General features: G+C 41.9%; 2 protein-coding genes across 4 annotated transcripts in view; both read left to right on the forward strand.

The window, feature by feature from the left end:
• LOC119915641 (myosin phosphatase Rho interacting protein) overlaps window positions 1–14,172 on the forward strand; it is a 29,133-nt gene extending 14,961 nt beyond the window's left edge. Inside the window, exons 12-21 of one of the 2 annotated variants that reach the window (XM_038735264.1) lie at window positions 293–430; window positions 2,163–2,222; window positions 7,923–8,070; window positions 8,278–8,395; window positions 9,283–9,442; window positions 9,644–9,757; window positions 9,910–9,996; window positions 10,121–10,283; window positions 10,883–10,968; window positions 13,185–14,172. In XM_038735264.1, coding sequence (XP_038591192.1) covers window positions 293–430; window positions 2,163–2,222; window positions 7,923–8,070; window positions 8,278–8,395; window positions 9,283–9,442; window positions 9,644–9,757; window positions 9,910–9,996; window positions 10,121–10,283; window positions 10,883–10,968; window positions 13,185–13,256 — 1,146 coding nt within the window. In that variant the 3' untranslated portion in view covers window positions 13,257–14,172. The remainder of the gene's footprint in view (window positions 1–292; window positions 431–2,162; window positions 2,223–7,922; window positions 8,071–8,277; window positions 8,396–9,282; window positions 9,443–9,643; window positions 9,758–9,909; window positions 9,997–10,120; window positions 10,284–10,882; window positions 10,969–13,184) is intronic. The other variant, XM_038735265.1, reaches the window with a different exon arrangement.
• A 1,614-nt stretch (window positions 14,173–15,786) lies between these two features.
• si:dkey-94l16.4 (retinoic acid-induced protein 1) lies at window positions 15,787–25,565 on the forward strand. Of its 2 annotated transcripts, none has more exons than XM_038735594.1 (6): window positions 15,787–16,015; window positions 17,223–19,768; window positions 21,114–21,207; window positions 21,615–21,664; window positions 21,814–21,885; window positions 22,870–25,565. In XM_038735594.1, exons 2-5 carry the CDS (start codon window positions 17,228–17,230, stop codon window positions 21,859–21,861), a joined length of 2,733 nt encoding a protein of 910 aa, XP_038591522.1. In that variant the 5' UTR covers window positions 15,787–16,015; window positions 17,223–17,227; the 3' UTR covers window positions 21,862–21,885; window positions 22,870–25,565. The 2 variants fall into 2 exon arrangements, with proteins under 2 accessions (XP_038591522.1, XP_038591523.1); XM_038735595.1 differs by having other exon boundaries at window positions 15,788–15,872.
• Window positions 25,566–26,656: the final 1,091 nt, after the last annotated feature.

A 26,656-nucleotide genomic window follows, 5' to 3' on the forward strand; every position in this document is an offset into this window, starting at 1 on the left:
CTCACCAAAGGAAAACTATTTATACTATACTATTTAACAGCTGACTACATTTCCCAACATAAGTTTGTCAACCTAAACTTTGCCTTTGCTATAGGTTGTTAAGACACTGCTAATAATGTGAGTCATAGCCTGATTAAAATCTCCTATGATCTGAAAAATGCTCTCAATCAAATCAAATTGTGACAGCAAGCCTATTGATTGTTTAGGCCTAAAACACACCAGTGGCTGAACAGAAACCATTTCATAACACACATTTTAACTGTTCCAAACGTTCTCCCTGGCCCTGCTGCAGATAGAGGACCTGAAGGCACAGTTGGAGAGCTGTCACCAGCAGCTCCTCGACTCAAACAAGCACAAACAGGAGCTGGAGCTCCAGCTGAGAACGGCACTGGCAAGAGAGCAGGACGTCCGGACAGGTTACATCTCTCCGGTGAGTCTCTGTGTATTCAGTGTGCAGCTGCATTGTTGCACTGTATGTTATTCTGCTATGGTGGGAAAACCTGTTGTAGATTTCATGCATATATTGTCAATTGAGCTACATTCTCTCCTCCTTTTTTTTTTTAACATTCTTTGCATGTTTTTTTGTATTTTATTGTAAGAAAACATCAAACAAACTGACATCAAAGCAACAAAATGGCTACAGATATGTGCCTTTGCATGGGTTCATTGCATGTAAAAAAAAACAAAAAAAACATTGAGATCTTATTACTACATTGGCTTCTACTAGTTAATCTCCTGTCTCTGTGTTATAGGTCTGTACTGTATCTGAACTCATGCTGTCGGTTACTTTAGTGTTGTGTTGATTGTGGACCAAGGAACACAAGAGTTGCGGTTGCTTATGTGGCTTTCTAAGGATTATTTCACTCTAAATGAAAAAGCGAGGAATATGTAAATAAATTAAATAAACTCAACTGCAAGAATTTTTTCACTTCAACTGAGCAATATTTTGATAAAGGCTTTTTTAATTTCTAGCGCGGATGTGGATGGAATCGCACCTTTTGTCATCTTCTAATCAACCATGCCCCATCATTTACATACTGTTCAAAATATGAAAATTAAAATGGAAGAGTGAATTTTGTACTAGAGGCCAATTTCCATTTATATTTTTATAATTTTCCATTGACATTTTCAGATTTTAATGTTTTTCTAATTTAGGTTCTTATATTTATTCATTTTTTAAATAAATTTTTGACAATATCAATTTCAGACATTCTTGGTAATCCTAAATTATAGCCTGATTCTTTCTAGTACTGGACTAAACATAGTGATATTATCCTCCACCGGTCACTGCCACAGTAGCTCTACTTGCTGAAATGTTTGGCTCAACATGTATGAATAATAACCCCTTGGCTTGTTTTCTAAATGTTTGCATGGACATCAAACTCATCTTCTATTAACTGCTATACAGACCATCCATTTGTTGTTCTGTTAACAAACGTTGTAGATGGCTATGTAATGGCAAAAATGTGTGATGCTGGATGAATTTCTGAACTTATATGTTGGTGTATGGATGGATTTCCCAGACTAAGGCTGAATGATTAAGCTACTTTTCTAGATTATTCAGTTTGATTATGGTTGAATTTAAGTTTGGCACTGCTGCGATATTTCGATTTTAGTGTATGCAGTTTTTGTGTTGCTTTTTGTTTTTGAAAAAGAACACTTAAGTGACTTGCAGTGAATTATGGAGAAAGTTTAAATTTGAACTTTAGATTTTAGTTGGATAATTCTGTTCACTATCTCCACTCAGAAAAGAATTGCTTTGGTGCAAGACATGAGCTTGGACCAGAGAACCTCAGAAATGTGTTTGTAGGACCTGGTATTCCTTCATCCTTGAGTAAACCATCTAGCTGAAACTAATATTGCATTACTTACCACATGAAGTAACTTTAACCCATTTAATGTGCATGATATGTTGTGATTAACTAACCCTGGCCATTTAATCCCTTTCCTTTGCTTTGACACCATTAAAACCTAAGGGAATTTGAATTTGTTTTGAAGCACTGTTAATTTACATTATTTGGGATTATCATGTGGGAAAGATAATTGTAATGTCACTTGTCGAAATTAGAGCAAAATAATTGGTAGTTAACGCTGAAAATTGTTAGCAAGCTTTGTATCTCCCCTGCTGTGTGTTAATCAAATGTCTGGTCCCCTTTTCCAAGCTGGAGCACCCTTTGGGTCTGGAGGCTGATGTGATGCCCCAGACGAAGAGGCCTGAACTGGTTAGTTCTCAAGCGCAGAGTTTAACAAAGAAGTACCAGGAGACCAAAGAGCTCCTGAAGCAGCAAGAGCTGAAAAAGCGTAACATGCAGGCACAGCTTGGCCTCTCGCTTTCTCACCTCCCCGTCAAGGAACCTTACTTTTCCGAACCCCTAAAACCATCCATTCTGGAAAGCCCTCCCCCTGAACCTGTGAAAAAAACTGTTAGCTTCTTGCTTCAAGACAGCACAGAGGCAATTCAAGAACTCGAAGACTTGATAACTGATAAACCTATGACCCTAAAGGAGCTTGAACAGTTGTTGAGATCCCATAGTTGTAATCAAGAGAGAGCAGAGAAACATCAACTTCAGAAGCTCTTGGAGACCTGGAAGTACCAGCAGGAGGTAGAAAATGAAACATTAAAAAAGAGTTTAGCCATGGCAGGAAAATGCATTCGTGAATACGAAGCCCGTCTTCTAACCATGGAGGATTTGGTGGGGAAGGTTCAGAAGCAAAGTTTTGAAAGCCTGAAAAGCCCCTACGGCCCCCTCTCAGAAATTGAAAACCATTCAGAGACAAACGATATGTCGATTGGGTTGCTCTCTCAGAGGGTTGAACTTTTAACTAGTGAAAATGGGGCATTGAAACAACGATGCCAGGAGATAGTTAACCAGCTGACTGAAGCTGACAGAGAAATAGATAGACTGAAGGCCGAGCTGATCAGCCAGCAGGGCGGCAAACAGCATCATCTGGTCATGGAGGAGCTGAAAAGACTGAAGGCTGAACTGGCTGAAAACCAGGCGATTGCTATAGATAGGGAGTATTACGAAAGAGAGCTGAATGAGAAATCCTTGAGACTTCATGAAGCGCTGGTTACGTTGGAGGAGCTTGGTAACACCCTAAAAGACACTGAGAAGAAGCTGCAGTTGAAAGAGGCCACACTGAAAGGTCTGGGCTTTCGAGCAGATTATGAGGATGAGGAGTTACACCTGGAGAGAGAGCAACTCAAAGAGCTACTTGAAGCCTCACAAGCAAAGTTATTTGAGATGGAGGCCAACTTTCAGTGTGCAGAGCAGCGCTGTTCGGAACTTGAAGCCAGGAACCAGGAATCTGAGAAAGACAGTAGAGAGAAGCTAAGAGAAGCAGAAAACGAACTAAGAATGCTACGAGAGAAGTTAGAAATGACAACAGGTAGAGTTGAAAAGACAGTTAGCGAGTGTGTTGAAGCAGGAGACAAGCAGGTTGAAGATAAAGGACTTATAAAGCAAGTAGTAGGAGAGCTTGAGATGAAGTGTGAGGCGATGAATCAGGTTTTAGAGATGTTAGCAAAGGTAGATGTTAATGTAGAGAAAATGCTCAGTGATTTAAAAGGCGCTTTATTCAGTTCTTCGAAAGAAGAGCCACTCTGTTTGAGTCAGAAAGACATGAGTTTGGTGATAGAGGGAGAGTTCTGGATCCAGCTGTTGGGTACATCCAAAATAAAACCAGAGGAAGACGGACACAGCTGTGAAAGAGGTGTTGCAGAACAGATGTTGGCACAGAAAAGATTGATGCTCCTGATTAGGAGGAATTGTCCACAAGCAAAAGTTGAGAGTGAGGTAGTGGCAGAGCCAGATTTTGCAGCCATGTACAGATGGCTTGATAATGAAACAAGCGCTCTGATTCTTAAAGAGTTAACAAAGACCTTGAAGGCAAAGTCAAATGTTTTGAAGCAGATTGCTTCCAGTGTGAAGTTGGCCAAAGATGACAAGCTTCTGTCTTTGGCTGAAGCGAGCTTTGATTTTGGTCGAGAACAGAAACCGTTCTCTGAATATCTGTTTGATGCCCTTAAAGAAGCCTACGTATCGTATGTGATCATGAGGCTGGAAGTCCAACACGAGAGAGAAAATCAGACTGAAGGTCAGAATGGCAGCTTAGATTGTTCAAATTGTCCTATATTGAGAGAAGCTACCAGAGATCTCAAGTCCAAGCTGGCAGATCTTCAGAGTCAACTATCTTCTTTGAAAACCGCCACAGGGTCACAAACTTTGATCCAGATCGAAGGAGAGCCCATAGACTCATTGGATAAATACAATGAGCTTCATGACATGACAGCCATGCATAGGAAGGAACTAAGAGAGGTCAAAGACAGCTATGAGCAGGAAGCTGAAAAGTTGAGGCAGGAAATCGCTATGGCCAGCGAGACACTGCATCTGCGTTCGGAAGAAAATGTGAGAGAGATCGACTCACTGACAAAATGCATGGAGAACCTGAAGAAGCAGCACGAGATGGAGATGGCAAACCTCGTGGAGAGGTTTGACCGGGAAATGGAAGAGCTGAGAAGCATGATGAGTCCGGCAAACCCCGACGAGAACTCGACAGACGAGGACAGGCCGTCGCATCATGCCTCGGCCCCTACATCCACCCTGAAGGAGCGCATTCAAGAGCTGGTGACGCAAGTTTCAGTCATGACCGAAGAGATGAGACGGCGCGAAGAGCAGGGAGACATCACGACTCTGCGGCTGAAATACGAGAAAGACCTGGAAAACCTGAAGGTGGAAGCGCTCCTTGTCCTTGTCGTCGTCCATCTGTGATGCCTTGTGTTCTTTGTGGCATTCCCAGATCCCCCTTCCTTCCCCAACCCCTACTCCCCTTCCTTACCCCATTCACCCGGCTCTTTGTTCTGTAAACCACTTTTCTTCTGTGTTGCATGAAAACTAACCTTACTGTTGGTTTATGAGATCAGCTGCAGTAGTTGTGTACTGAGGAACCCATTTTGTTGAAGTTGCATCACCATCAGTTGGAGTAACTTTGAGTAATTGGAATTAGAATAGCCTTGGCAAAAAAATTTGATTGTTTCATGCTACCACCTTAACTCTTGTCCTCTGAAATGAGTTCCTCTGGCTGTAGTTTAATGTGCTTACTAACCTAACCCCCTGACTCAGCTGTGCAGCATTTTACATTGTTATAGGTGAAGAGTTGACCCTTTTTAACACTTTTGAACTTATGAATATTTCCAATTAAAATAGCCAATTATCATTTCAAATGATTCTGCTATGAGCTCAATTTGTATGGGTCTGATCTCTTTTCCTTTAGCTGTTCCTACTAACAGTTTAATTTTAGTTTCTACTTTCTCTTTCTAACATTTTAACTCAAGGTCTACTTACTGGAGCTCTCATCTGCATCCCGCAGTCGTCAGCAGCAAATGGAGTTGTTGGCTCAGTTGTGATGACGTGACCCCAAACATGATCTTTGGTTAAGGGTTAAGAAGTGGAGATAAAAAAAAATATATATATATATATATATATATATATGCCAATAACTTCATTTGCTGGATATGATATGTGGTCTAAAGCTCTGGAGAAAAGCTAGTAAGCAGGTTTTGATTGATTTTTGTTTTGTTGGCTACTAGTCACAAGGTCAAGAATAAACTGTAGTTTATGTAGTTTAGGATTTGTATTTCTTGTCGTGGCAGTCAGTTCACCCAACTGCCTAAAATATATAATAAATACCCAAATGGTATTTTGCTAAGCAGATAGTTTTGGTTTTATTTGTGGAGGTGTACCCAACACAATGGAGGTGAAATTAATCAAACCAGCAAAAAAATAAAACTCAATTGAAATGTCTCTTTCCAATAACAACATCTTGATTTCTCTATGATACTCCACAGCCCTGGCTATGGTATGGTAAAACAGTGTTCATAGCATTGTTGTTTCTGGAATAGCTTGTTACTGTTGACAGTTTTAATGCTTTGTGTGCCACAGATGATATTATATTGTCATGACATTTTATTGGGGTAGTTCAAGTCAAGTTTATTTATAAAGCACCAAAGTGCTGGACAAGTTATACAGAAGAAGACGTAAAAAATAAAAACAGATAAAATTAAAACAGGCCAAACAATTAATGACATACAGCAATAAGATAGAAAAATGACAGTTAGATACAAAATAGATAAATAAAGACACAAGCGCAGGTGCCCCTAAACAGAATAGTTGTGGACATTCCAGAAGTGTGCATCTCATAACCTCTGCAAACTAAAACTGCATCTGCACGGCTAGACTCCACAAGGAAAACACTGAACCAACTTAGACTTTTAGTTTAAAATGTTTATTAGCTTATTTTTTGCATTAAAGGGTAAGGCTGGTGTTGTTCTCAATTTTCTTACTGTCAACAACTCTCTTGAAAAGACCAAAAGCAGCAACTTTCTCACTTCCTCACCCTGTCTGTGGCTATTTGCCCCAAGCCCAATGGTTTGGGGCAAAAATGGGCAAAACTGATTATAAAAATATATATATATAGTTTAATTTCTAAAAAGTCAGATTAATTCCTTTAAAACCACTAGGAACTGTTTTTAACAAATGTTACTGAAACAGGAGGAAATAGTACGTTGTTTGGGACCATTTTCAGCCGCAGATCAAAATTCATTTAGCAGCCTTGTGAGTATTTTACGCATCGGGATAGTGTATGTTAGCTTGACTCAAAATAAACTCCAATGTGTGCTTGTGCTCATGGTAGTGATGGAACATGTCAGCCAGTGCAACAGTGTGGCTCAAAGATGGGATTTTTTGGAACTTTAGTAGTCTTAGTCTTTGGATACACACATGCTGCTTATCAGAAGGATTCATGGGATTTGTTGACAGTAAGAAAAATATAGAATATCTCCAGCATTGTGCTTTTTAAATAAAAGTTTTATTACTAATTTGGAAGGTGTCCAAGAATTCAGTTCAATCTTTGACTTTCTTTTGGAAAGTGGGTTGTACTTGTGGTAGAGTGAACGTGTGTTGGATGCTCAGATTGTCTGCTTATGTCTTAGCGAACTAAATACTCAGTGCTGTGTCTGAGTAGTGAGTCCATGCCCCCGTCATGATCTATGATATATTTACACACAAGATACATAACTTGCTTCTGAATAAAGCTGGTGTCCGAGCAGGAAGTTTACATTTGCTCTTTGGGGAGGGGGGTTAGCTTTAGCTCTAAGGGGGTTTTATCCCTGTAAAAACACACTGGACCTCCATTTCCTCTGTTTGGCTGGAGTTAAACTGAGTCAGAGAGAGGGGCGCAGGCCACGGCCCAGCCATCGACTGAGTCCTCAGATTAGTGGCACTGAATAGAGGACGGAAGCAGGACGAGGTTTTTAGTTGGGCTGGTGGAAAAGCCATTGAAATCCCCTCTTGTGGAAACTTGCACTGTAGTTAAAATAGCAGTGAAGTGGCTCTTTCTAAATATTACCACCACATATTTACCTGCAGTGTCTCAGACGCCCAGCTATTCATGATTGTATTTGGCTATAAGCTTAACCCTACATTCCATCAAAGATTTGGCCCATAGGCAGATTAGGATTTGCACATTAGCTGCAGACTAGAGCCACTATTGAACAACATGAGCCCAGTTTGGAGTCAGGCTTTTATAAGCATCAGTGGATGTTTTGCTATGGATAGGAAAGGACGGCATATGCTTTCTTGCACCCTCGTCTCTCGTCGTCTGTGCATTCCTTCACTGTACTGCGTATCCTGTCATTCCTCTTAACCCTTCTTGTACTCACACAGGCTCAACTTGCTCATGGTTAACAGGCTGTAGCTTGCAAGTTATTTGATGGAAATAAATGCCGATGATGATCTGCACTGGCGTATACTTTATGGTCCAGGGGTTTTTCCTGCTCAGTTTCTATGATCAGGGGGGACCCCTTGGCCCATGTCCAGGTGACCCATGGACTCACAGTTGTATAATTTTTTCTTGTCTCATAGGCCACCTGTGAGAGGGGCTTTGCTGCCATGGAGGAGTCTCATCAGAAGGTGATAGATGAGCTGCAGAGGAAACACCAGAGAGAGCTGGAGAACCTGCAGGAGGAGAAAGAGCGACTGTTGGCAGAGGAGACGGCAGCCACTATCGCTGGTAAAATGGCATCCTCTATCAAAGAATCTTTGACCTGACAAAATAAAAGTCTCTCTTTAAACATGTTAGATTTCTCCAGAAACCAGAGAAAGCACAGAGCTGTTGTTTGTGTCATATGTTTAGCTTAACCTACATTAATAATAATACAGTTACAGAACAAAGTATAAATGTTCCACTCTAATAAAGCCTTTTTGTCTGTTTCTTTAGCAATTGAAGCAATGAAAAACGCCCACCGGACAGAGTTGGAGAAGGAGCTGGACAAGGCTCGCAAGGCCAACAACAACACAGAAAATGCAGACATAGAGGAGATCCGCAGACAGCATGAGTAAGATGCAGAATGGTCTTTAGAACCAGGCTGATGTTAACCAAGGACCTCTAAATTTGAATTTGCTCTGACAGTATAGCTCTATATTCATTAAAATTGTGTTTAATCACAGTAAATGACAGACTTTGGCTGATGTGAGACGTCCGTGTTTGTTTTCAGTGCCTGACAGTATTATTAAGCACCATGTCGGGTATATCAGTTCTTTCAGAAAGGTTTCCCAGACTTGGTTTCCCACTTGTAACTACATCTTGGATGTTGACATGACCACTCCTATATGACATGAACGTAACATAATCCTAAACTACATTGTAGAATTGACGTCATTCTGCTCATTTTTGGTTTCCCATGATGCCTCACTTTGGTGTCAGCGTGGCCTTTTCATGTTATCGATGGACCCACACTCTGAAATGTCAGTTCTTTCTGTGCTTTTTAAGACTATTCTGACTGTGCTTGATTAAACAAGGTTTTATTTGATCTGGGTACTAATAAAGTGCAGATGTATCAGATTTTGCAGCTGTCGCTCAAGACTTGCTGGGACATGTGTTGAGATACTGTGTTCAGGCTCACCTGCCTGTCTTCAGCATGCTGTAACACTGAACTTGGTGACGTGTGGAAGTGCAGGTGTTGACAGTAAATCAAATTGCACATTTCATTATAGGACCAGTGTGTAAGATTTAGTGACATCTACTGGTGAGGTTGCAGATTACAACCAACTGAACACCCCTAGCCTCACCCTCCCCTTCCAAGCCTGGAGGAGAACCTAAGCTGGCCGCGAAATACGCAAAGGCCCTCTAGAGAGTGTTTGGGTTGTTTGTTTTTGGTTTACTCCTGATCCCAGGCTGGTGGTATTAGATTTTCTCTCAGTGTAGGATTGTGTTATGTTTCAGGGAGGAGCTGTGTTCGTTCCAGCGGGAGATCGAGGTGTTGTCGGAGCAGTATTCCCAGAAGTGCCTAGAAAACGCCCACCTGGCCCAGGCGCTGGAGGCCGAGAGGCAGGCCCTCAGGCAGTGTCAGAGAGAGAACCAGGAGCTCAATGCACACAACCAGGTGCAGACACACACTGTAATACACAATCACTGGTACACACCTGTTCTGCTAGACTCTTCTAAGCTTCTGCTTTGTGGCACGTCCAGCTCTGCATATTCTGCGTCTGATTCAGTACATTGACAGCAATGGAAAAACCGGAGTCAAATTCCTTGTATGTATACATATACTTTGCCAATAAAGCTAACTCTGATTTGTTTGTAGGAGCTGAACAACCGTCTCGCAGCAGAGATCACAAAGATGCGCTCTATGACGTCTGAGGACGGAGTAGGAGACACAAACACCACAATACAGGGGAAAGAGCTCTATGAGTTAGAGGTAAGGTTCAAGCAAAAGATCAAAGCAATAACTTATAAAAAGTTCAGAAAATCAAGTCTGGACTAGTGAGCTTTCAGATAGCAGCTGGTGCTCCTAAGGCAGGTTCTTACAAAAGGGCTGCTTCACTTTCTTTCTTTTTTTTCATTTTCCAGGTGATGCTAAGGGTGAAGGAGTCAGAGGTCCAGTACCTGAAGCAGGAAATCAACTCCCTGAAAGAGGAACTCCAATCTGCCCAAAGAGTATGTGCCCCCCCCCCTTTTTTAGGTTATCACTTGGAAGCCCTTTTAACTGGGGCCATCCATGAATGTGTAGCTGAGTGACAATATGAATAACTTTTATCTGACACAAACACTGTATTTCCAGGACAAGAAATATGCAACAGATAAGTACAAGGACATTTACACAGAGCTGAGCATCGTTAAGGCCAAAGCAGAGCGGGATCTGGGCCGGCTCAGAGACCAGCTGCAGCTGGCTCACGAGGCACTCGGGGAGCCGTCGCTGGAGGAGGTGGAGCGGGGAGGTTATGGTATGATCAAATAGAAACACAGTGGACCTCATGCAAGAACAAGTTTGTGTTCTTATCCTAAAACTTTCTAAACTGCACAAACATGTAGTATATCAGATTATTTTCATGAGGAGGTGTGCATTGGAGAGATGTGTTAATAAGCATTATTATTCTTTTTTTTGTTTTGTTTTGTTGGTTGAATTTATTTTGGGGGGATTTTAAGCCTTTATTAGATAGCGATAGTGGAGAGATGACAGGAAATGAGGGAGGAAACGACAACAACAAAGGTCCTTAGCTGGTTTCAATGTGCAGGCGTTGCCGTTCATGGTCATCTCTAAGCACCAAGGAAGCTCCCATGGCAATATATCATTCAAGTCAAACAAGTGCACCCCCCCGTGGTAACGGCAGACTATCTGCACAGTTGTGGACCGCAATTTAGTTTGTGTGCAAAAGAAGATGCGTGAATTTCACAAGCTCTCTAAAATCACTCATGATAATGAATCTGTTAGTTTGTGTGGTTCTTGCATGTCGGCCGTTGCATGTCAGCTAAATTAGCATTCAGTACAACCGAGGACTGTTTTTCCTCCTTTATTTAATATCTTTAACCTTTTCCCTCATAGATATCATGAAGTCCAAAAGCAACCCTGACATCCTCAAGATGGCGGCTGCTGCAGCCAAACGCTCAGAGCGCACCATGAGGTCAAAGGTGGGTCTCCTGTTAATTGGCCAGTCCTTCATCCCTGGTGTGTTTTTTCAGGATTTTTCATGGAACTGTATCCCCCGTTGTGTCATATTGCCTAATCAGCAATTTTTTTAAATTTTATTTAACCCTTATTTAACCAGGTGAGTCTTATTGACATTAAAATCTCTTTTGCAAGAGAGACCTGGCCAAGAAGCAACATAAAAGAACATACATAAGTTTTAAACAGGACAGCAGTTTCACATACATAAATACACACATGCGTCTTAGTTCGCTGAAAAAGGCAAAATACAATTTTACAAACAAAGACACTGACCAGTATCCACCTGCTCCATATCCTTCAGAATTGAAACAAAACTGTCTACAAGAGATAAGGAGTCAGTTTCAATGAGAATTAGTTTCAAGTGACTTACTGCCATCTACTGGACACCTGCCAAGTTTCATGTAACATTGCATGCCTGCTGTTTATTACTGGCAGTGTTCCAGCTGGGCTGCAATTTCTTTATCCATTTTGTGACTCCCATCAAAACAGTGGTCTTGGGATTGTGATGCAAATTAAACACCAGAGTAGTCTAACGCGCACTTGCTGGTGTGTTTTCCCCCTTCTGTCCTCAGTCTGTGAGTCGTGACATGCCCTGGGACAGTTAGGGCTGCTGAGGACGTGTAGGCCTCCTTCCCATTCTCCTTTTAGGTAAACCAGACGCACCCACGGGTGGTTTAAGCACATCCTCTTGTCCTCCACCTCTAAAGCACTCAATAGATCTGAGTCACTACTTCACATTAATATCCATAAATATCCCACTCTACAGACGCATGATGGTGAAGAACAAATGACGTCACTGTCTGAGATGTCACTGGGGTTTTTTAAATAACTGATCTGTGTGTCTTTCACATTAATGGTCAGATTTTGTGAATGAGTTGTTTACAGACATCAGTCGAGAGTGATATATAACTGACTACACCTATCAATAGTGCTGTTAGTGTAAAAATAAATATAAAGCTTTAGATATTCCCTTAACCTCCATTCAATTGATTGACAATTTTAAAACTATTTTAATCTCAAGCTAGCTTTTTTTGTCTTAACACATATTTAATCATTAATCTATTATTTATTTTCCCCACGCAACATCTACCATTTTTCATTTCATTTCAGTTTTCATTATGCTTATTTGTTAATGTCCAGCACAGGGATTGGTCCACAGTGGGTGTTTGGGAATACAGACTGTTGCGATGTGGCTAACTTGTAGCTAGCACATAGAGCCCCAGCCTTTTTTAGTTGGCAAAAAACTACCGTGCAGGTGATGTTGATCATTCATATACTCTGCACTGCTGTAGCATCACTGTATAAACGCTTGTAACAGTAGCTAGGACTTTTTAGCCAGCGAGCTAACACTAACTCTCTGTCTTTAGTTGGGTTTGACAAAGGAAACATTAAATCACAGCTCCAAAATGTCAACGATGACACCATGAAGTGAAAGACATATCGGGGTGCTCAAAGTTTCAAAGTATCAAAGTGATTTGGCTACGGTTACAAGAGTTTATACATGATATATCAATATAATTTACAAAATATGATCAGTCCATTATATATGGAAAATTAACAGTACCTGTAATGGTAGAGTTAGGTTGAAAGTTAACTGCAGCTCAATCGCTAGCTGAAAGAGCAGTGCTCTGTGTTAGTTACTAGTGTTTACTCCTATCCTTGACCTTTACTATCCTGGACACACTTGACTGTTATATATGCAAAAGGAAAACTGTGGTGAGGAAAATGTGAAAATTTGCTTTAGGGAAATAGAGATGGTTAGATAACTAAAATGAGCTAGTTAAAGATAAATGGGAAAGTAAAATAAACTGTAAAATGATTGGATATTAAAGGAAAACCATACATAAATGTATATTTCTTTTTACGCACAACTTTAATGATTGAACTAACTGTATTATTTATTGGTGTATTCAGTTGTATTTTTGACTCCTAATAACCTTTTACTGCCTTTTCTCAGTTTCGGGGCTCTATATCACACAGAGCGTAGAAGGGTCTGCATGAACTGTAATGTGGTGTGTGGGCTCTCATGATTCCCTTTTTAAATATTTCATCACTGGGTGACAAGAAATTTACACTGACTGGAAACACTGCCTGCTCAGGAACAGCACACCTGTCCAGATAAGGTTCTGTTTATCGTAGTCATTATTAACATGTCCTTTTTCTCTCTTCATCCCTCCAGAGTCTAAAGGAAGGGCTGACAGCTGAGCAGAGACTCCACCTGTTTGAAAATAAAGACACTAAGGAGTTCTGACAGTGTCATGTCATCTACCTTGCTGCATGTTTAGAAGCCCACTATATTTTAGCTCTGTAATTACTTATTTAGTAACACTACACACTGGTCACAAAACACAGATCATATTAAAAAAACATGGTATGAAGTTTGAATTTCATGTCTAGATTTTGCATTCCATGCACTTCAGTTAACTGTGACTATTTTTTGTATCGTTTATTTTTTGCTGCCATGTCTTATTGTAAATACTGTTTTTAATTAAGCATATGTCATGCATACACTAAAACTATGACTGTGTAAGCTACTGTTTTAACTCCCTAGACTGTTGCTAGCCAAAAGCATAAATGTGATGTTTTATGGCTAAATACAACTACATATTGATGAGTGAGTAATACTTGCATTTAAAAAAAAAAAAACAACAACATAGGAATGAGTCTGGCATTCAGGTCTGCACGTTGACGCTCCACCACTCTGTTATCATTCCAGCACAAATGGAAATGTTACTCAGTAAACAAGCTATGAAACAAAAGTGCTTGTCCGCATTAGAAAACAAACCCCTACCATGTTACTTCATCGCCTCACTTCTAAACTAACATCATAGATGTTCTCTGCAATCCTTGGATCAATCGGAGATGCCAGTGGAAAGGCAACAGCCGAATGCACATGGATGGGATTCACTGATTATAATTTAAATATATATATGAAAATTTATATAGTTTTTTTTTTTCTCACTGCAATCATCGGTCCAGCTGTAGAGGAGCTGTTGGAGTTGGTTATGTTTGTAGTCTTGTTCAGTGGCAGTCCCTTTGTATTTATTGAAATGGTTGGGATTTTTCTTTCACATTCCCATTCCTCTGTACTCTATTATTGTAAATATAAAAGCAAATATACACCAACTGACTACAGGTTTATTAGCAATAAATATTTTTGCACCCTTTTTGTTGTGTGACTGCTTTGAAATGTTTGTGTGCTTTTAAAAACACAGTAAACAAATATAAATAACACAAGAAAGTGATGGCAGTTCAGTTTGTAATTGATTTGCTATAGAGCACAAATATCGACCCTAAGACGGCATGGAGCTCATTGTTTAAATGCTACACCAACTGTTGCCTCTCTGAAGTGAACTGTCGCATAAAATGCATCACGTGTTGTGACTTCACCGCAACAAATGTGCATCTACAGGGCCATGCTAATAATCAATTACAGTCAGTGTGTTTAGTTGATTGCATTTCATGTGAGTGTTTTTATTTTTTAATCTTACTGTCACTGGAGAAAGACATTCTGCACACTGCAGTTTTATGCTAAATAGTATGCGCATTTGTGCCAGTTTAAGTGTCCTTGAGCAAGATACTGAAACCCCTGTTTTTGATGAGCTGTTGGCACCTTACCCTCTGCCGAAAATGTGTATGTATGGGTGAATGTGATGTTGCGTAAAAGCAGAGTGGTTTTAAGATAAATGATAGAAAGGCACTATGCAAGTACATACCATTCTGATTTGTCTCTAATACTAATGAGGCACAACAAATAAGCATCATCAAGTGATCCTTGCATGTCAAATAAGATAGTCATCCATAACTGTTAGTGTCTCTCAAAATGTGCAATTACAGTTAATAGTTTTGGTTTTTCACTGGGAAAAAGTTAAAAGGGGGTTTTTATGGTACTCAATGGGGCATTTCAATTTACTGCTCGGTACTGCTTATGCTCGGTTTACTGTTAAATTTATAAGTAGTTTGTATAAAGTTACTTTTGTGTTTACTTAATTTTAGTTTTTAACGGAACTCCCCACCAATTTCTACATATCAAGATCACTTTAAGCTACTTGTCATGGCAAAGTGCCATCATGGGATGTATAGGAACCACTGTTTTTGGAGCCTGGCCCATACTAGGCACTAAAAATCAAGATTTCTCAGCCTCTGCTGCTTCGATGTTGGAAGTTTTTTCCCCCTCTAATATGTCTCTCACAAGTGCCCCAACTTAATGGAAGGGGAATACTAAGTTGCTGAAATAGCCCTTTAATCTCATGTGGCACCTTTATAATTCAAAAAGTACCTTCATTCAAGTTATTAAATAAACTCTAAAAGACAATGACACCAAATACTCTTTGAGGCTCAATAAGTTGGAGTGGAACAGGTCTTACCACTTTGCTCCCATAATGCCTCTGTTCCACAGCTGAGTGACAACTCTTTCATTGGTGAGGGATGGCTGAGGGTTTCACTTGTCAAGCCACCCAGAATTAGACAGCCCGCAGCTGAAAGTAATGCCCAGTAATCATGTCACTCCAAGAACAAAGAATAAAGATAGTACCTCATGCCGGGTTGGCTGGCCTGGTTTAAGGTTTCTAAATCTTTGACAGCCCACATGCAACAGTTGGATCAAGGGCCAATTATTATTCTGACTGAACTGAAAAATGCTGCTTTCCTGCTAACCTTTAGAGGAGTTATGTGTTTAGTAATTTCCACACCTTTAATGAATGGTTTAATTGTACTTTTTATTCGTATTATTATGTCAATTAAAAGAAACAAAAACACTGAAAGGCACCACTTATTGTTTTATTGTGAAGGGTGCATCCGGAAGTTTGAGATTATACTCTAAACTTGACATTGCTGCTGCCATCAGAGTAGTGTGTTCCTGGAAAGTGTGAGGATCTTTATTTAATTTGGGGCTTTGTCTCACCGTAGTGTTATTATAATTCGTTAGAGTAGGTGGGCTGTTGAAAGAGATGCAGGGTGGGACGAATTCTTAACTGGACATTTAAAAAGGCAACAATCTTTCCCGTCCGGGTAAGTTTTGGGCAGCGGCGCAGCGCATTAACGTTACCTCCGCTCTGTCTTTGTTTCATACAGCCGGGCCTTGCCCCGGTGCCTGCCGTGCTCTTAATGGAGAGAACGTGTCGCCAAACTCCATGAAAAGTATTGCGCAATTTAATAATGTCTCGTTTATTGTTGATTTTTATTATCTAGTAGAAAGCAAAGCATACTTCTGTGAACCACCAATATCCACTCTTTAATTCGGAATTCGTGTAATACACCAACGAACACGATTTAACGTTGTAAAACAGTTTTTTTCGTTGTTCTAGCAACAAAGTTACGAAGAGGTGTTATTGGGCAATAATGAACAACGCAAACCGCTAATCTATACAAGTTGGCATTTTATCTAAATAAAATTTTATTTAATAACGTTTCGGGGAATTAGACTTCGCCGAAAAGAGGCGTGTTCGCTATCGATCTGCAGAAGTTGTAACTGCACGTTCGGTGGTATATGACTTTCTCTCTTTAAGGAAAATCAGTTTAAGCTGCCAGATATTTAATGTGGTTCGGCTTACAGCGACGTCACTGAAGCTACGCCGGGCCTAGCTAGCTAACGCTAGCTGTGGCTAGGCTAGGCTAAACTAAGAGAAGCTAGTAGCAACTCTGAACTGTCAACGTTGGTGGTGACTAGGCTAGGCTAAATATCGTTAGCAAACCTGACCTGTCAACGTTGATAGCTAAAAAGTCAGCCGACTGTCTGGAAAGACATTATCCAGTGAAACTAACACCTTTTATTTTATAAACATTCAACAATATTATGATAAATTGGAAATAAGCCAAAACGTAAATTGTCAGTCAATCCCACTATGTTCTTCAACGTGAATTAAATTCAAGCACACGTCAGTGCCCATGCTAATGTCAACGTTATGAACAGCCTTGAGGGCTTGTGGTTTAACTTTCTGCTTGAAATTTTAATAAAATGAATGAAAAATAAAATGAAACTTAAAACTGATTGAACAACACAAACAACGTGATGAGGCAAAGTGATGTAGCTTAGTGGTCAGAATTAGTTCCACTATGACCTCGAGGGTTAGCTATTGTGCTCAGTGTATCTACTCTGGTTAGATTAAAAAGAATTGTTGACCAATGGGGGGGGGGGAGTGATGATAAATGATGTTGTTCCTCCTATACACAACTCATAAGTTACATCTCTTTCTTTTCTCCTCTCCATCGATTGCAGTTGTTATGGAGCAGCCACCTGGGAGCTTAGATGATCTACGGCCTCAAGACCTCTCCACCTCCAGCGTCCCCTCAGTGATTGACCTGACAAGGAAAGGCGAGGAATGTGTCGTCAACACCACGTCCCGCGATGCTCTACGGATGGTCAAGAGCCCCGTCTGGTACCCAAACTCTGGGACAAGCAACCCAGGATTACCCTTATCAGAGACCGGCTCCTCGGACATCACACTCCAATCAGGGGATCAAATTCAACCAGACAATGCCTTCTCCCACACTACAGTCACCCTCTCCTACGTGAGCAGGTCTCACGTCTTCACCACTCACGACTCCCTGACTCGGCATTCACCTCTGTACGGTGTGCCGCCTATTAGCAAATTGTCTCTCCACCCTCCTTGTGACTCAGATAAAGGGCTTGGGGAAACTGGCTGTGCGTTCAACCAGCATTGCTTGGAGCAGGTGGAGGGGCCCGTGCACCTCGCCACGGAGACAGAACTTTTCCAGTCTCAGGTGGGACCAGAGAACAATAGGGGACTGCGTCTAACACCGGCGCCTCGTGAGTTAAATGGTGGAGTCATTTCCAGCGATGGCAATGTGGCTAAGCATGTACAAGGTGAAGAGGGACACATCCGCTCTCGGGAAAACAGAAACGGTTTGGAGAATGGTCAGGGTCATGGCTGGTCGAGCGGGGAGGATGAGGAGAGGGGGGGCTCTGAGGTGCTCTTTGTCATGTCTAAGAAACAGGACCCAGTGCTCGACCCGGATAGCGTGGCTGCTATAGACCAGTGTTCACGGAGCAGGGAGTACATCAGTCCTCTGGAGGACCCAGTCTCCCCATCAGCTACCTCACAGGACGATGTGGAGGACGTGTTCATCCTGCCTCAGGCCTCCAGCTCGCCCAGCGGCAACAACTCTTATCTAGAGACAACTGAGGAGGTTGTGTGGGAGGCCCTGAGTACAGAAGGGGCCCTTCAGCCAGGCTCTGGCATTAGAGATAGCGCCACAAGGTTAGATTCAAGCGAAGAAAATAAGCAGCCTGTCCACACAGGGAAGGCAGTGTTGCAGCCTTTGATTGACTTGACAGGTGACGTTTGTGTGTCAGATGTTTCGGAAAACAAACCAAGGACCGTCATTCCTCACATGAACGGCAATGCAAAGGCATTACAGAGAACTTTAACAGAAAAGAAACTGCCAGTGCGTTCCGGCAGAGGGACACGGTTAGAGGCTATAGTTATGAACATAAATTCAAGCAGGTACAAAGTGTCAGGATGCATACGCACCAGTAAGAAAGCAAATGCTCCCAAATCGGCAGCTAGTGATTCTAAGTTAGCCAGTCCTAAGAGGAAGGACACCCTGTCCGTAGGAAAACGGAAAAGCAGAGCGAAGGCGTCTTTCTCAGTTAAAACAATCAAACAAAAAGCAGTAATTCCAATGAAAAGGGGTCAAACTAATAACATTAACACTGACAGTTGCAAAGACTCTACCTCTGATTCTGAAATCAATCATTCTAAAATGTCACACAGCAGCACACCTCCAAAAAGCCCTCAGTCTGCTGTGCACAAAAACTCAAAGAAGGAGCCGGAGCATCTATCTCACCCTGACCCCTCACTGGATCTTCATGCGAAGAGGTCCCCCCCCCCATCACTGCCACCAAAATCTCCAAAGAAAAGCCCGGGCAAAGCCAAAGGCAAGGCAACTGGTAGCAAAACATCTCCTACTGCCAAGACGAAGGGGGTTCGCACTCCCAAGAGGAGGCGAAAGAAACTTCAACAGATCAAGTCGTCCTCCATGTTCTCCCCCAGGGAGCCAGAGATCAAGTTGAGGTACGTCAGTTACAAGGAGGAGAGAAGGGACCCGAGGTTAGACCGTTTCTCTCCATTCGTCCGTGTGGAGTGCCAGCAGTCATCGCCATCACTGTGTACTGTAATCAACTACCCCGAGGAGGTAAGGACACAACACAAGAAGGGCCAGCAGCAGCAGGCTCACCCTGGTGGATTTGTTTCCGCAGTTGTACCCAGCACTTCCTGTCTGCAGCTGGGCCGAGCATCCATGCACAGCCAGCACCAGCGCTATCTGGTCTGCTGCTTGTGCGGGCTGTCTGCCAACGCCATGGACTTGGGGGACCTCCACGGCCCTTATTACCCCGAAGGGTACCAGCTAAGCACCAAAACACCAGCGAGTATGTCGGGCCTCAAAGAGGAAGACTTCAGCGATTCGGACTCTTCGTCCTGCAGTATCAGGGGCAGGGGGAGGAAGGGCGCCATTCCACCTGCACCACGCCACCCCAGGCCAGGAGCTCGGCTAAATGAGAAGGGCCTCACGGGGAGCCACCGGTGGGCCGCTGACTGTACAGGCAGCCCTGCAGCTAAGCGTGCTCGTTCAGACGCGGGCTCTGCCGACGTGGAGGACTGGTACAGCCCCCCTGTGGTACCTCTGGAGCCCTGCGAATACTGGCTCCACGAAGACTGCGGCATCTGGTCCGCAGGCGTGTTCCTTGTGAAGGGCAAAGTGTACGGACTGGAGGAGGCTGTCAAGGTGGCCCAGGAGACGGTAAAGCTGCTCTTTAAGCCTCTAATGCGAATATATTGTTTACACACTTCCACATGCAGATGTGCTTAATATGATGGAGCTGCAAATGAACAAAACATTAAGGAAGATAATGCATTAACAGCCTACCTGTTTACTGACTTGTTTTCTAGGCCTGTAGGATACTAATAGATTTTGGGGGCATAAGGTGTTGTAATGTGTTTATACAAGGACTTGTTATCACATGATAAAACTTCCATTCTTAGCTCACATGCTGCCTGCTGCGAATCGCCAGAGGAAGACAGCAAGACGCTGTTGAAAGCCGGTAGATTTTCACAGGTTTGAGAGGCTGGAATCAGTCAGTTATTGGGCAAAAAATTACTTAAATGATTACTTGATAATTCAAATAGTTCCTGATTAGCTTTCTGCCAATCAGCTAATCATTTAATTACTACTTGCTTCACACTCACCCCACAAGTGTACACAAGCATACAGTGCAAATCACGACAGATCCTTTAAATTTTGCAACACGCTCAGACTCAAATGACCGCTTTCCACACAAAATGTCTTATGCGCAAGCATATCGGGCAAAATTCCAGGACATTTGCCATATTCATGATCCCAGCGGGATAACATGTGTGATTAATTATGGGTACTTCAAGCTGCAGTAGACTTAGTCATGTTTTCCTTTAGTCACCACAGAGTATGCCAGAAGTACTCTTAGTTTGCCGACACGTACTGTGAAGGCTTAAAGGCTTCTCGTGTTTGACATCATAGACTCCTCACTGTTGACAATCCAAAATATTTTCTGCAGCATCTGAAGGGAAGATGTGTGTTTCTTACGAAAGGCATGATTTATAATGTGTGAGTTATACTGGCTGGCTGTCACACTGTCTGTTAAATAGAACTGTTAAATTGTTAAGAGAAAACTTTGAGCCGTGCTCAGCTGATGTTGCTAACATGGACCGTGCTCGGGACAAACGCAGGACATTTCTATGCAACTGTGAAGAACAGATAGTGTTAATAAGGTGTCCACAATTTCTTAAAACACTGAATTAAATTAGCTCACTCCAAGGCCATAAAACTGCATGATCACTAATAAATACAGCCTTCAAGATTTCAAAGGAGCTTCCCTTTTGTGCTGCTTTTCTAGTGAGAACTCGAGTTCTGATCATAAATCAGAACATTTTCTCCTAATTTGTAAATGCTACCTGCAGTATGTAAACAATGAACACTAATAACCCTTATTGCTCCCCTTCTTTTTGTGTTTTTAAGGTTTAACGTACAATATATTGCAGACGGTGCATCTTGTATCGAAGCAGACATCTTCATCGTCTTGACTTGACCCTTTTTTCTGCTGTGTTTTTAGACATGTTCAGCGTGCCGTGAGCCAGGTGCTACACTGGGCTGCTTCTTCAAGTGCTGTCCCAACAAGTACCACTACAGGTGTGCTCTGGAGTCAGGTAAGAGCTGCACTCTGCCCTCCCCCCTCATCTCCACACATCACAAGTAAACAAAGTACAGCTCCTTACCCTTGTATGTGTGTTAACAGGTACAGTGTGCATTGGGATTTTCAACTGGTTTTGTCTTTAATCTTAAAGGGTCAGTTAACCCAATGGATTTTTAGCAGTGTCTTGGTTTTGTTTGTCCAGGTTTAGATTCTGATGATCAACATTGTACCTATCAAACTATTGTTGAATCCACCTGCTGCTGGTGCTTTGTGTGTGTGCTGGTGTGGAAATAGCTCTTTTGTGAAGCGCAGTCAGCTGTTGTCACTTCGCTGAGTCCGAACTTGCCCGTGTAGGCGGCTGAAAGTTTAGGAAGAATCAGTGTTGCGTCTTCAGCTCCTGTTCTCTTCTTGTTCTTGCAGAGTGTGTACTCATTGAAGCAAATTTCTCCATGAAGTGTAAAAAGCACAAGGTGAGCAGAAAGAACTGCACTTTCAAATGTCCCAGACTATTGAAAATGTTCGTGAAGTTTCAGACAATCTAGAGAATTAGGTGTTTCTGCTGTTCTAGAAGGCTTTATTATTAACTAAATATTAACTTCTGTGATTCCTCCCCCCCCAGAACAAGACGTTCAAAGCCCCTCCAGGGAAGCGATGGGATGACAGGTGACAAAGTTAGCAGAAACCTCATGAGGTTAGTAAATACCTGCTCTGATTCAAGTCCCTGCGGCTCTGGAGGAAGTTGTGTCAAGTTTGAGAAAATGACTCATCAGTCTCCAAAGCAAGTGTCAGACTGTTGTCGAAACCCAAGCCAAGTTGGAGACGGCACATTGCTTGCCTTCTAAACTGGGGGCGTGGAGGTCTAATGAAAGATGCAAATGAGTTGCATTACGCTCAGCCCATATTGGGACTAATTTCGATTTAAGCTACGTTGAACATGAACATTGCTGGTGCGACAGGTGGCTAGTGTTTTAAACGGAGCTCTAAGTGAATCGTTTTTGTCAGCACTGATGTGAACACGTTAGCTTTACTTGCCGAGTCTCTGATTTGCTGGTAGTGACCGTGACCTTACAGAAACAACGTACTGTACAGTATCTCACAAAAGTGAGTACACCCCCCACACTTAAATAATATATTTGATTATATCTTTTCACGTGACAACACTGAAGAAATGACACTTTGCTACAATGTAAAGTAGAGTGGACAGCTTGTATAACAGTGTAAATTTGCTGTCCCCTCAAAACAGCCATAAATGTCTAAACTGCTGGCAACAAAAGTGAGTACACCCCTAAGTGAAAATGTCCAAAAAGGGGACCAAAGTGTCAATATTTTGTGTGGCCAGCATTATTTTCCAGCACTGCCTTAACCCTCTTGGGCATGGAGTTCACCAGAGCTTCACAGGTTGCCACTGGAGTCGTCTTCCACTCCTCCATGACAACATTATGGTGGATGTTAGATGTTGTCACGTGAATATATATATATATATATATATATATAAAATCAGATATTTACAAAAATGTGAGGTGTGTTCTCACTCTATATGTGGCACAGATTTGCTTTACAAATCAGCAAGTATTGCCTGTGAGGTGGGGCTTTTCCTCCAGAACAAGAAGAAAATGTGCTCAGATGGATTTCATCACTTTGAAACGTGTTTTTGTTTTTTCATTTATTCATCCAGACGCTCACCTGCAACATCCCGCAGGGGCTCTTCTTCCCAGTCTGCAGGTAACCATGGCGCCCGTGGACCGGGGTTCTTCTGACTGACAGCTAGCACCCGTAAACCTTAACTTCAACCTCTGCTCTTCAACTGCACTGTTAACCCCAGACACTGTGACTGGAGGAGCCCAGACCTCCCTCAGTCCAGTCTGACGGTACTCCTCAGAGACCTGCAGACTGAGGACACCTACTCTCAACTTCACAGAAAGTAACTTGCTGAATTTGTCATTTGTGTTGACTTTGTAGTTATTTATATGGATTTTTATTTTCTCCTGGATTAAATACAAATAACAATCAAAGATATTTAATTTTAAAGATTTTGTAAGTATTTGATTATATTTGGTTTATTTATTACTGGAATTTTCTAATTGGCATCTTTAGCAGTTGTCAAAGAGGTTAGATTGTGTGTTTTTAAGTTATTGCTAAAGCAGTTCAGTGTTGGATTATCAAGCCAGTCATGGAGATACTGGTTTTATTAAAAAGATGGGACAGAGCAAGGGCTGGGCGGTCGAGATAATACACTCTCAGAGGAAAGTACCCGAATGGACGCTGTCAACACAACAGGGTTCCATATTAAACACGACACCTTTTTTTTAATTTTTTATTTGGATTATCATGACACATGGCATTACAGTTTGTTTTACAAAGAGGGGTGCACAAACGCATGTCTCAGCTACAGCCAAACGACACTTGCACTGAATGTTGAGCCTGGTGGTTGTTATGGAGGGGACCGTGTGTTTGAATGTATCCTCCCCATGTGATGGGGTTTTTGCAGGAAGCACTTTGGAGTGGCACTGAACATGTCTGGTCTTGAGCATAACCTTCTTCCCTCGCCGTCGTATTGTTTGGTTCAGGCTCACTCACGTAGCGCTTCGAGATTCACAGGTCATTCTGTGAACTTTAACAAGAGACCCATCTAACCACCAGGATGAGTCCATGTGATTTTATTTGGCTTAAAGCACTTTGGCTCTGCAGAGTTGAAAAGTACACGGGTTGTTTGTCTGCACGGCCCTTAAATCAGTTGGTATAGTAATGGAATTTGAAATCAATTTGAGAGCCCTGTTTAGGGATAATTAATTAAGCAGGCTTAGTTTTTCCTTAGAAGTAAAGGGATTCCTTTCAATGCAAGGCACCTGCTGTTTACTTGGATTTCTCCAGTTGGTGCTGCAATCAATTCTTTCAGTTTCATTTTCTGAATTTTGCAGCACATTATTCACGTCGTTTTAAGTGGACCTCAACAAATCCTCCTTGGGACATAAAGGACTATTCTGCTTCACCAGTGTCACTAAAGTTTAAGAAGGATGTGTGTCTGCAGATTTTTATGCTGACATTGAGAATATTTAGTTTACATCAATATTCATTTCAGTAGGACTGACAGTGCTAGTGTTAAGATTCTGGTAGTGTACTGCGAATGGTGAATTCACACCAGAACCTCTCTGAAAAGGCCTTATCTGACATACAAGAGGTAAACATTTTTTCTAGTTCTCAATCGCTTGTGTTGCAACGACAAATCAGTGGATGTACATCACCTTCCTTTGGACATCCTGATGACTGAAGGCAGCTTGCATGCACTTTTCTGCTGCAAACTCTGTTGTTATCAATACCAGGGGCATGGTAGGCCATTTCCTGAGGAAGCCTCCAACCACGCAGGTAAATACTGACTGTCTGGGACTTGTGTGAACCGTGTATTGAGATTAGTTCCTGGTGTATTAGTACTTGTTGAATCAGGTGATGAGGTCAGGGCTTTGGCCTGTCAGCCTGCCTGTTTGTTTTAGAGAGAAGTCTTTATGTGATCAGTGTTGCTATAACGTCTATGTACTTTCACATAGCGCCATTAGGGGCAGCGTTGTGCAGTCAGAGTGTGAGAGGTTCATTAAGCCATGGCTCCATGGTAACTGATATCCACACAGAGGCAGCCGAAGGACTTTGCTGCTTAGTCTCTCACCAGCAGCAGCAGCAGCAGCAGGATACACACACACACACACACACACACACACACACACACACACACACACACACACACACACACACACACACACACACACACACACACCCAAATCCCCTTATCCTGGAACAACACGTCTGTTTCGTTTGTGCCATCCTTTGTTATGTGTTTTTATGTTTTGTTGCAGTGAAATGATTTTTAACGAGCAGTTGTGTCAGCAAGACTGAAATGTTCATTGCAATGTTTTGTTTTTTTTCAATTACAGGCGGATGTTTGCATTGTACCAAATACAGCTTTTAGAATATGTTTTATTCTTACAAAGTTTGGATTTAAAAAAAAAAAAAATTGTCCGTGTGTTAATCTCAGGGCTGAATCTCAGATATTCAGATTTGAACTTTATTTTTGTTTTCCGGGCACATTGTCTTAACCCCACCCCACATTAACTGGAGTAATGATACATGTAGCAGGACGTGGTTATCTCTACAGATGCAAAGCCTGTCCTTCTACACACTACTCATCACATTCCAACGCCTCCTCCATGTGTCTGTCTGTGCTGTGGTGTTTTTAGGTTTAACATGGGACTAGGACTGCCAACTCGTGTCACTTTCTTCATGGTCTTTATTTTATGGCAACTTTTTGTGCCGTCTTGGTCACCTCTCGGACCATCAGAGGTCGTGTAATTGTCAAAAATAAATATTTTGTTCAACATTGTGGTTTTCTGTACGAGATTTGTGTTTTAGATGGGTTGACATGGTCACCTGATGAAAATATGTAGATTTTATATTGTCATAAAATAGAACTCCCAAATGACCAATATTAAATAAGACAATATGAAAAAATAAAATACATGACTAGTAATGCATGTAAATACATGAACCAATTAATTGTAAAATCATACAGAAGCTTATTAAAACTCCAGCTCAGCTTGTGAAATATTGAATTGTGATAATTTGATTGTAACTGTTTAATGCGGCACTAGCTCATATTTTTTAATTAGCAGTCTGATTGATTAACAATCAAATGACTAAGTGCTTGTGAGTGCTTGCGACAAACCCAAAGAGAAAAGGCCTTTTTCCCCAGCAGACATTTTGAATGGTATTGCAGGAAAAGCTCAGGTAATGCTAATAAGATTAATGATGACCCTCCGTTATATTCAGGTGTCCTACGCCACTATGACAGGACCCTGAAACTGAAACAGCAAAATGGAATAAAGCTACATTCAATTTGTTATTTACACCTGTGCTTTTTCTACTGTGGGAGGTGAAAATGTGTTCCCTTAGAAAAGACAACCACAGGACTAAGAGAATCCAACTGCACTTATCTAGGCTCCGTAATTATGTGACGGCTGATGTTGCTGTCGTGACCGGCCGTGGTGAAAGTACAATGTTCTAAAGATGGACCACAAAAGGCTGATCTTTGACCTGTGCCAGTGTACACTATGCTAAAGGAGATAAGAAAGGAAGCACTGAAGCACCTTTCCTTAACTTTTAGAGAATTCAACCAGCTCTTGTTATGGCCGCCTCTTCAGTACTTCCGGGTCACTTCACAGTTAGGAACCTTCCTAAGCAAAAACAATTTTCAACCGCAGCCCTATTATCACCCGACTCTGCAGTCCCTCTCAGCTCTACAGAGCTATTTAGCATCTTTCAGCTCATTGTTTTGGTGTTATAGCCCACAACTGAACTGTTGTGGTTCAGCCTCACCGCTCTCATCAGCCCTGTTTACAGAAGCAGTAAAAAGTGCTACAGTATAATGAAGTCACTGTCCTCTACTGTCCCAGCACGTGTGCACAAGTGTCTAGCTG

Source organism: Micropterus salmoides, unplaced genomic scaffold (genome assembly GCF_014851395.1).
Source record: "Micropterus salmoides isolate LMB-PRFRI ecotype aquatic unplaced genomic scaffold, ASM1485139v1 Ms_hic_scaffold_21, whole genome shotgun sequence".
Lineage (NCBI taxonomy): Eukaryota > Metazoa > Chordata > Actinopteri > Centrarchiformes > Centrarchidae > Micropterus > Micropterus salmoides.

What these genes read in the sequence shown, in the direction of transcription:
- si:dkey-94l16.4 (XM_038735594.1), top strand. Translation starts at nt 17,228, where the DNA reads ATGGAGCAGCCACCTGGGAGCTTAGATGATCTACGGCCTCAAGACCTC. An exon ending in TCAAGGTGGCCCAGGAGACG is followed by an intron (nt 19,769 to 21,113) that starts GTAAAGCTGCTC and finishes CTGTGTTTTTAG; the next exon opens with ACATGTTCAGCGTGCCGTGA. An exon ending in TGAAGTGTAAAAAGCACAAG is followed by an intron (nt 21,665 to 21,813) that starts GTGAGCAGAAAG and finishes CTCCCCCCCCAG; the next exon opens with AACAAGACGTTCAAAGCCCC.